Source organism: Nomia melanderi, chromosome 10, assembly GCF_051020985.1.
Source record: "Nomia melanderi isolate GNS246 chromosome 10, iyNomMela1, whole genome shotgun sequence".
NCBI lineage: Eukaryota > Metazoa > Arthropoda > Insecta > Hymenoptera > Halictidae > Nomia > Nomia melanderi.
Window position 1 is genome coordinate 1,189,154 of NC_135008.1, and position 10,499 is coordinate 1,199,652.

At 41.9% G+C, this 10,499-nt stretch overlaps 1 protein-coding gene across 6 annotated transcripts in view; it reads left to right on the top strand.

Annotated features, from left to right (window-relative positions):
- LOC116433567 (lateral signaling target protein 2 homolog) overlaps positions 1-9,892 on the top strand; it is a 43,704-nt gene extending 33,812 nt beyond the window's left edge. For 2 of the 6 annotated variants that reach the window (XM_031991782.2, XM_031991815.2), the window contains exons 5-6: positions 186-472; positions 752-9,892. In XM_031991782.2, coding sequence (XP_031847642.1) covers positions 186-472; positions 752-1,032 — 568 coding nt within the window. In that variant the 3' untranslated portion in view covers positions 1,033-9,892. The remainder of the gene's footprint in view (positions 1-185; positions 473-751) is intronic. The other 4 variants (XR_004236312.2, XR_004236311.2, XM_031991805.2 and 1 more) reach the window with 4 other exon arrangements.
- Positions 9,893-10,499: the final 607 nt, after the last annotated feature.

A 10,499-nucleotide genomic window follows, 5' to 3' on the forward strand; every position in this document is an offset into this window, starting at 1 on the left:
TGTAGCGTAGAAGGAATCCATTTTTTTTAATAGCCCTTCGCGAGTTTCATGTTGATAATTAGACAGGAGTCCGAGTGTTTGGTCTGTTTGATAGTTCGCTGTCTCGAAGCATGTCTGGTTCAGAGTAGATCGTGTCTTGAGATTGTACGTTGCGGCAAGTATTCGAACGTGTCCCGTTGTTTCAGATCGTCCGAGGATCTCGTTCACCGCCTGTTCGTCTGCATAGCCGGCGTAGCGGATCAGTTGCAAACGAATTTCGCTTCCGACCTGCGCAACATCTTGAAGTGCGTGTTCCTGATGAACAGTAGTCAAACCCCGGAGGACGGAGAGACGAAGGACGAAGGGTTAACGACGGACGAACAACCGGCGAGTCCTGTAAACGATACAGTCACCAATCACGAGCGACAGGACTCGTTGCAGGAGTATGAAGACGATTTGGAAGACACCACCGTGACAAACGACCAACACACAAGTGCGTTCTGTTCTCTTGAGAGAATAATTCGTTTTATTTGTAATTCTTACATTGACTTGGAATCATGTCCTATGTTAAAGTCTTTCAGTGTTCGAATCAATTAAAAAACCTTATTCAAATTCGTTCAGCTTTCAATCATATAGGTACTTATACAAACATTTTGTCATTGACAAAGCTACCCCACTGTTTACTCATTGTCATAGCGTTTATAAACTTCATACTGGAATCAACTCTGTTTTGAGTAATTACATTATGTTGATAGTTGATCGTTATTCACAGATTCTCCGATAACCGAACGCGGCGAAGAGTGCGTTGAACGTGCACCGGCTTGGGTTCCAGACAACGATGCGCCTAGGTGTATGGCCTGCCAAGCAGGGTTCACCGTGGTGCGACGGAGACACCATTGCAGAAACTGTGGCAAAGTGTTCTGCGGTCGTTGCAGCAGCAACAACGTTCCCCTGCCGCGTTACGGGCACACGAAACCCGTGAGGGTGTGCAACAGGTGTTTCCTCTATCAGGTGACGCCGTTCACGGTTTCCCAAGTAACGTCTGCGAGCTGAACATTATTGGAACAAGGTATAATAAACTAAGAAGGGGATTGGTTTCTCTCCTCATTGAATGTATCGTTAACACGTTGACTGTCGCGAGAATTTTCAGAGATTTATGTAATGTTGCTTACTTTACGTCAAAGATCAATAGGAACAACTATTGTTTGGCATCACAATTCTTATGTTATACTATTGTTTAGTTTACGGAATTTAACGGTTTTATGTAAACAATTTGGGAGCACTTATCATTGGTGACTAACACGGCAGTCAACGTGTTAACATTTCTTGGACATTCAGCTATGTACTCGCGCGGGAATCGATTGTCCGTTTCTTTCTTCCGATAAGGAAAAACAAGTAACAGCGTTTCGGAGGTCGAATTCTTATATAATAAACGTAACTTCTTCGCGTTAAGTTGTATATTTGCAAGCACTCGAATTAACATGTGCGTCACCGGCGATCGTTACATATCTTCACACGTCGCGACGGAGTGATTTTCAACTTAGCTGAATTCCAGGACGAGTTGTATTATAATTTCGATTCCGCGAGTCTTGGAACTGTATCGAGATATTTTACCTATAAACTTCAGTCGGACGAATGATTTACAACAGTTTCCCTGTACAATCACGTTACATTCCTTTTTGTGATAGAATTATATTTTTTATGTTTCGCTTATTGAGCGGTGATAGACAGCGATTCTGAAAGATTGATCATTGATCGGACGAAAAACGTAATAACCATTGTTTATTGTTTTGAATATTTTGAACGACGAAGATATTGTTGCGCCAGAACTTCAGCAGTAAAAGACGTTCTACGAGATGACAATAGACGAGAGGAGGTTATTCCGATATATTTCTTTTAACGTTTAGTTTATCGCACATTGAATCTTTTCCCATTCTTCGTCGATTACTTTATCTGTGTCTACGTTTATGGTGTGTTCAGTTGTTTTGTATAAAGTATCATAGAAATCATCGGAGACGTATGTAAACCTGCGAGGGTCGAGAGATGTTTCGTTGTAAAATAGAGACATTTGTATCTGTATATACACATTCGTATTATATACATATATTTACATATATATACATACATGCATATATACATACATACATACATACATACATACATACAGACATATGTATATTTAATTTTGGAATATACTCTTTTTAGGTGAAGCGCAGGAATCTTAAATAAGATAGCGAACAAGAACGAGCAACAAAAAAACGAAACCGAAAACAGATATAACATTTCGCGGGACAATTAATGAGAAATTAGCGAGGAGGTGATGACGATGTATCGCAGACTGAGATAAATCCTTGCGCCGAGTTGGACTCCGAACTATATCAGACGTTCGCTCAGCGACAGTGATTCGAGTGATTTCTAAATTTTTAATGATAATAAACTAGCGAGCAGAGTTGCGTAGTCGAACTGTGTGATCGTATTATAACCGTGACCATCGGTCTCAACGAAACGTTTATACAGGATGCGTCTGGAACTAAAGTCGAACCTATTCGAGACCCGAACAGAAATTGACAGTGAGCATTGTTTCGTTTACAAATATACAAATTCCAATATTCAGTTACCTTTCGTTTCACTCTGTACACATTGTCAATGTCTCTGTACTAACGATCATTTCCACAAATCCTAAACGCACGGGTACAAATCTGAATCTTAAACAGTTTAAGATACTTAAACAATTCCATTCCATTTCACCTGACTTCGCGCGAGACGTTACTTCCTTCAGACGCACCCTATGTATCTCAATTACTCCCACCTATCTCTCGCGTTCGGCGAGTGCCGAGGACCCACCTCGGTGTCTATTCCAAAAAGCTACAAACGAACGAACGTTGTTGCTCGGCTTTTCGTCTGCTCGGACGCGCAGCGCGTAGCTGACCTAGACTCCACCTGCTTCGGAGCTGCGGTCGTTAGACGATAAATGTTCGGCGTGTTCGTCGTCGGGCGAGGAAGGGGGGACGAGTGTCTCGCGTACCGAGGCACGCGCGCCGGCGAGTGATCGCGAAGCTCGCGATCCTCGAGGATCGCAACAGGTGTACTGCGAGCCGATCAACGCGCAGCGGGCACGTTACCAGCGCTTGTGCCAAATTTACTTGTGACAATAAGTTTGCCGCGATTTCAAGGAACCCATGAGAATCCGTACGGCGACAGTGTCGTTTCCATGCAACATAGAGCAGACCCCCTAAGAGTACCGCTTCTCGGGACGTAGCTACCTTTTCCGCCGCGAAGTCTCGAGTACACGCCTGCTCCGCTCGAAAGTTTCCGTTCGAGAGAATAGTGAGATGTTCAATGAAACCGATAGTTACGAGAAAGGATTAGAGAACGTCTAGCGTTAACGCGTTAAGCGCCATGTCAGCCACTGGTGACTGACGCTTCTGAATGACTAAAAAACAATCGTAACAAGACAACCGATGTGAAATAAAAATGTTTAATAAGGCGACTAAGTTGATGATAGTGTAACGCTAACTTTTCACTACTTTTCTTTGCTACAAAAGACAAACTCTACGGGAAAACGCTTAATTTCGTGGCGCTTAACGCGTTAAACGACGCGGAGCGTACTCGAGATTTCGCGGTGTTACGGCGACCGTGCGTTGTACGTAGTGTCTCAGCGTTTTTATGAGGAGATTATATCGACGATATAAGGCTTATCGGTTTCAGAGGTTTTGGTGAAGCGACTGCAGTGCGCGTGTCGAATTTCAAAAGACTGCTGTTGATTGTAGACCGCTCAGGCTTCGCGTGCGTATGCATATCCGCTTTCAATCCTCTCGCATCTTTATAGATCCTAACGGAACTTTGGTTCGCTCGGTGCGTTGTCGTGAACATTCATTCCCGAGCTTGGAGGAACAATTGTCGGAGACGCGGCAGTCGAGTGTTCGACTCTCGTATCGACGGACGGAGAGGATTCTTTCGCGAGGTTCTATACAGGGTGCGTCGATAACGATGGTACAAATTTATATGAATTCTATAGTGCGAGGGGGAGGTCGGTTTCGATTTTTCGATCGAATTCTCGGATCGCCGTGCTAGAAGAACTTTTCTTTGCCAACTGGCGTCGCGTTGATCGTTTGAATAGTCCAAATTCGACTCATACTTTTACGCCATGCTAGCTTTTTCTCTTTGTTTCAGAGGCGGGGAGCGCGAGGCTGTAAACTTAGCTGTTTGTTAGAGTAACTTCGAAAGAAGACGTAAAATTCTAAGGTTTTGACTCGTCAGAGGTTCTTGGGTAAGTGCCGTGCGGTCTGACACAGTCCTTTTGTCGAAAGACATCTGTCCCGTTCCTTGACCGGGTCGTTGCGTCATTTGTCACCCTGAAGTGAACGTTCTGCGATGATTGGTACCTGGACGAGCCAATGTAGAGCTGGGTAACATTTCGGGAAATAACATTTCAAATGCTATTTAGATTATAAAATAATGTGTTAATTATGTAGCATTTAAAATGAATATTTAGTGTTTTATATCGTTAGGTCAACGCATGGCACTATAATTCAATATAATGTCCCAACTTTCAGAATTTTAACACGTTGAACGCCATGATTTCACAGAGGAAGATTATTATTACTATTATTATTATTACTATTCTACGTTCATTCAGCTGAATGTCACTCTATTATCTAGCATTATTTATAATATAGAAATGTTTTCATATAATCCTCGTTTCATCGAGTGAACTACAGTAATTCTATTTGGTTGTGGGTCACCGGTGACCCCATGACATTCAACGTGTTAAAGGATACCAAGATTCTTTTCTCTAAATATTTGAAACATTTCTTGTAGCAAATACTTCATCTTTAGAGCTACTTGCTACTCTACAATATACTTTGCAATGTTCAGAGCGACATTTTACCCAGCACTGTTACCAATTATCGCTCAACAATTCCATGTAGTTCCGTTCACTCGTTCTCAGAACCGCACGTGGCCTAAGTCCCTATTACCGATCCTCCACTCAAAAGACACTGACGCTAACAGACAATACCGATTGTACAGTATCCTAGGAATTAGATTACGTTCGGGATTAGCATTGGGAACCTCTGCCGTCACGAGCTGAAAGGATACACTTTAGAAACATATTCGAGCGACATCGTTAGATTGATTTTCCGATCCGTTAAGCGACGCGCTCAATGAAATCGTTTTATGCAGTGTGTTTCTCGTTTCGAACGATGCACTATCGATGCCGGAAGAACGATCGGTAATTTATTGTTCCACTGGCGACCCTCGCGACGGAGTGCGATCAACTGACCGATCTCATTTGGAGTTTATCCGCATAACAAAACGATGACTGCCAGTAAAACGATCGATAAGTTAGTTGTTAAATACCGTGTATCTCGTTTCGTAGACCTTCGGCTCCAGAGTCCGTCTTATCAGTCGACGTTGTTAACAGATTTTCATTGAAGTATCAAAATCCGAGGACGAGAAGAGATTCTGTAATAAGCATAGCGATAATCGTAGTTTCGAGCGATGACGAACGTACCAATGACTTCAATAATTACCCCGACCGTTTCAGTAACGTTTCTTTCGATCGGGTTACGTTGATCGCATCGAGTCTCCGTCACGCTTTCGTCTCGTCGACGATGCTAAATTACCAATGCTTCTCGCGTGTATCGTCGATCTTCCGGTTAAGTCCAAAATCTGGAAAATCAAAAGAACCAAGACGAACGCACGAAACTTCTATGAAAACACGGGTTTCCCATGGCTTCTGTTTCCATTTCGAATTCGGGAAGGTTCCACCCGCACGCGTTCTACCGAAACACCTGTATAAAACCGTTCGAACGACTCAACCGTCTGTCATTTCCGATGAAAGCGGCTCAGTCGAATTTATCTCTAGAAATCTTAACACGTTCGCGGACAGGACATCTTCATCTGCTTCGAGTGCGGCGAGTATTTTGCGCAACGGAATCGTACGGAACTGCTGATCGTTGCAGAGAAACGAACTTCGAAAAATGATCTAGGTCAATATCAGCGTTACAAGAATAATATTCTAACGGAATGTCCGTGAACGTGTTCACGAGCGCTCACGACACGTCAATACTACCAATTGTAACGAGATTCTCCAGCGAATCGTGGAACGAACGTCGACTTTAGAACGATAAGGGACAATGGAGGAGTGGAGCAGCGTTGGCGCGCCGTTTACAATTTAACATTCCGTTGCGTTGTCAGCGTACAACAGTCGATAGAACGTCGAGGAGTCTGTGAGTTAGAGTAACCGACGGTGGGCTTACCATCAGCGAGCGAGGAAATCGGATCGAGCAGCGGGAGATCGGCGAGTGCGGTAGTGCCTCGATGCTAGACCCACGTTGGGACCTCGTCGCTTCAATTAACGAGGAATGTCTATTAAGTTCTAACATCATCTAACGAACACAAATTCCTTAGTAACCACTATTTTCAATGAAAATAACAATCATTGGATTCAACATTCTGTTTCTCAATTCTATTTTTGTAAAAATCCAGATTCTAGTATTAATCAATTCTTTAACGAACGACTTACATTTAAAATACCGAACAAAGGAAGGTCTGTCAAAGATATAAGAAATGTCCAAAGATTTTTATTTTATTAAATCAGCACTACTGTACTCGTCGATCGATCGGCAGAAGTTGCGTCTTCGACGACGGCCCCGGAACCTTTCGATCGTTCAGGAGGAAAGTGGCATGGCACGGCAGAACTGTCCGATCTAAAAGACTTCTCCAAGGGCGCGCGTCCTCTTAAGGAGCACATCGATATTAGAGATCGCCGCGGAGAATTACGAACTAAGCTTAGGACGAGAGTTATTTTTTACACGCAAATCGATGCCTTGCTCTAGCGTATCGTGCTTTCTATCTTCTACGTGAACGACCCTTCGCGATCGAGCTACGAGCTGGTCTTTTTCCTTCGTTTCCGTTCTACTCTTCTTGTTAATCGATCGTGTCGCGTTCTAATTCGTTCAAAGGGATCGTTGGCAAACGGGGTTCGAGGTTCTTAGCTTCGAGAAATCTTTCTGCGAGCCTCTTTGAAGCTGCAAGCCTCGAAATCGTCGTTCGAGACACCGATTAACGTTAGCATTTCACCTGCCGGCGTGTAACGGTTAAAGGAACAATGATTAACGGTTAAGAATTGTATATTGATTCTGTGTAACGAATCTGGTAAAGGTTGATTTCATTTGAACGACTCATTGGAGTGAGTTCATTTTATTTCGCCATTGCTTTGGATATTCGTTGAGTCGAAGCATCTTTAGCTGTTAATTATTGGTCTCGAGAGACTAACATTAGAACTACTAGATAGATCAAGACAACAGTTAATCTTCTTTTACGATTGCTAAAAAGGTAACAGATACATGAAAATTCTCTGATAAATTATTAGAGATTGATCTAGCAACACAATTAAAACTTCAATGAATGCACTCTTACGGTTTTAGCAAACTTACAGAAAGCTCGATCGGATTGCTAGTTCTAGTGTTGAACAATCACCGGTAGGTGAAGCCTTAATTAACCCTCTGCACTCGACGGTATTTCCCATTATAAATTACTTTCCGGTGACACGTTTGTAACACTTCTTGCAACGCAAACTCAAAAATCAAATTATAAGATCATTCGATTTCTATGCCTCACACGAAATTGAACATCGAACTTCTAATTTTCCGATCGTATCGTTCCGAATCGAGTGGCAACCTGTCCGAGTGCAAAGGGCTAATCGAATCCTTAGGCCGTGCTCTTTCAGCCCTTGTTTTACGCGTTTGTCTATCGTTCCAGTTAACACGTTAAGCGCCACGAAAATCTTAAGCGTTTTCCCATAGAGTTTGTCTTTCGTAGCAAAGAAAAGTAGGAACAATTATGAATCGTTTGGCGTCGCAACATTCGCGTTACACTATTATCAAGTTGCCTTATTAAACATTTTTATTTCACATCGGTTGTCTTGTGTGTTACGATTGTTCTTTAGTCATTCGGAAGCGTCAGTCGCCAGTGACTGACATGGCGCTTAACGTGTTAATGGCAGCCGGGAGTTCCCTGTGCCTAAATGTTCGCAGGCTAGCCTGTGCGTCGAAACGAACGAAGGATCATGCGTCTGGATGAGAGAGAGAGAGAATAAGGAGAGACAGTCGAGAAACGAGAGAGAGAGAGAGAGAGAGAGAGAGAGAGAGAGAGGTGACAGGATGAAATAAAAAATTAAAGGAAAAAATGAAAAAATAAAGTGATCCCAGCGGTAGGGTACGCGTTCACGAAAAATGTCGCAGCGGACGCGATCTGCCAATTAGTTAGGAAATTTCCAACTACGAAGAGCGAAAGAAAGAGAGAGAGCGAGAGAGAGAGAGAGAGAGAGAGAGAAAGAGAGAGAGAGGTGTACCTCAGAATTATTTTTATATTATTTGCCCAAATGTATGTGTATAAGTGTCAGAGACGCGGCGCACGTTCAAAATGGCTTCCCGCACAAAACCCGCGAGAGGGTGATTAGCATCGAGAACATTTCTGTTGGCTGCACCGATGAGTAATCCATTATTGCTGATTAAATCGGATGTTTCATTGGGGTTTTATGGGGATAAACGAAATCACCTACACACTGAGCACTTTATTGTGTATTTAATAGGATGCGCTAGATGTCTTTAGATTACAAACTATGTAACTATAATTACGAAAACTCAATGTCTTTTGTTCGTAGAGTGGGTAATTAGCCGATCTTCGTTACCAACACGTTTGGTTATCAATTTTAATAGGAAATTTGTATTTGTTGATCTTTGGCACACGTTGGGAATGGAGCGCGTTTGTGGATTTTTTATTGTTCTTTGATAAATTGTTCGATGTTTGGCTCTGGGCTGGGCTGCAGAAGGTTTTCATTTTTTAGTTAGTTTTGGTCGTATATGTATAGTATAGAGAATTTTGCGAATTTCGTGTTCTCTGTTGAATTAGGTGTTGAATTGAAAGTTAGCTGCAGGCAGTTGAATATCGCGAATATTGTTTTCATTGGTAGCTACTCGCGGCTAGCATCTTTTATGTTGGCATCTCGGATAGTTGATGATTCTTTTAATTATTAGACGTGACAGTTGGATAGAAGACTCTTCTGTTTTCGTGTTCAGTGTATTATAGATGTTGGCAACAGAGGCGCATAATTATGAACGTAAGTAATTGAAACTTCTTAAAACTGCAAGGATCCAGTTCTTAATTATCAAGGAAAAATGCACGCAACTCTTTGAGTTTAATCTGAACTTGAAGCTTGCGAAACTTATTTGCCGAAGCAATTATTGCTGAAAGCTTAATAATTATTTTTCTAAAGCTTTCCTTTATATTTAACGATCAGTATGAAAATCCTTTGTTTCTAGTGAACGATCAATCAGAAAATCCCCTTTCTAGCAAAAGATTGACACGATCCCCTATGTTTAGCGAACGATTGCTATGACAGTGATTCCAGCGAACACCATTTCGAGAGAGGTGACAGGTCGAAGGGTTAAGAGAAAATAGTGGATTGCTGTATCACACCTGATAGAAAATCGTGGCTCGATCGGACGAAGGATCCAGCTTGAACGTTGGCCGCCGTTCTCGAAGGTAGTTAGCGTGTGTACGCGAACAATGTAAACTGAGAACGGAGAGATTACGGGTGTCTGGGGACGATTGTTCCTCGAACGGTGTGTCCCGGTACCGTGGATTTCGGTTTATGGAGAGACTGAGAATGCGATAAATGTAAATAAACGTTTGTTATTCATGGTGTTTTAAGAGGTGTTGTTGTTCAATGCTGATACGCATAGGCCTCTTTTTCCGTACTACGAAACGACTCCAGGTATTGTAAGATAGAGCTTAAGAGGAAACTTAGTGGGAGAATTAATATATGAAATAAGTGTTACGATGTAAAATGTTAATATGTATATGAACGATGGCAATTTTATTAATACAATGATATTTTCGTTCAGCGTGTTTTACTTCTCTCTGCTATCGGCGACCCCGAAGCTCACCTGTCGCGCTTCCTCTTTGACCCTTTGAACTCTGTAGACTCCAATATCGAAACAGGAATAATATTAGATATTTCAATGAATCTTGAAACTACCCTACAATTATTAGATTTTTCACACATCCAAATTTTGCGCTAAGAAGGAAAGTAAAAGATCTAAGAAATGTTATAGCATTTTTCATTTTCGCTAGGGAGACTATAAAAATGAATTTGAATGAGCTCGAAATGAGTTTGACAACATTGCGAAAGAATATACATTTCTTTCTGTCGTACAAATTTGATTAGTATTGGTGAAATCAAAGTGATTGATCGGTAGATTGGTCTAGAATCGGAATAATTATAATTCATCGGAATAATCAACTTCATGGAACATCGAATTAGATTTTATTATTATTATTATTATTGTTTTTGTTATTGTTTAAGCAGGGCTTCAACAGGTGCCAAGTAAAATTTAGGAATATCGATCGCCTGTCCCGGAATGTCAATTAGAATCCTTTCATTGAACGCTGCCATGGTTACCGGTAAACAAGAGAAAATCGCGATAGTGTGGCATACATTCCACTGTGCG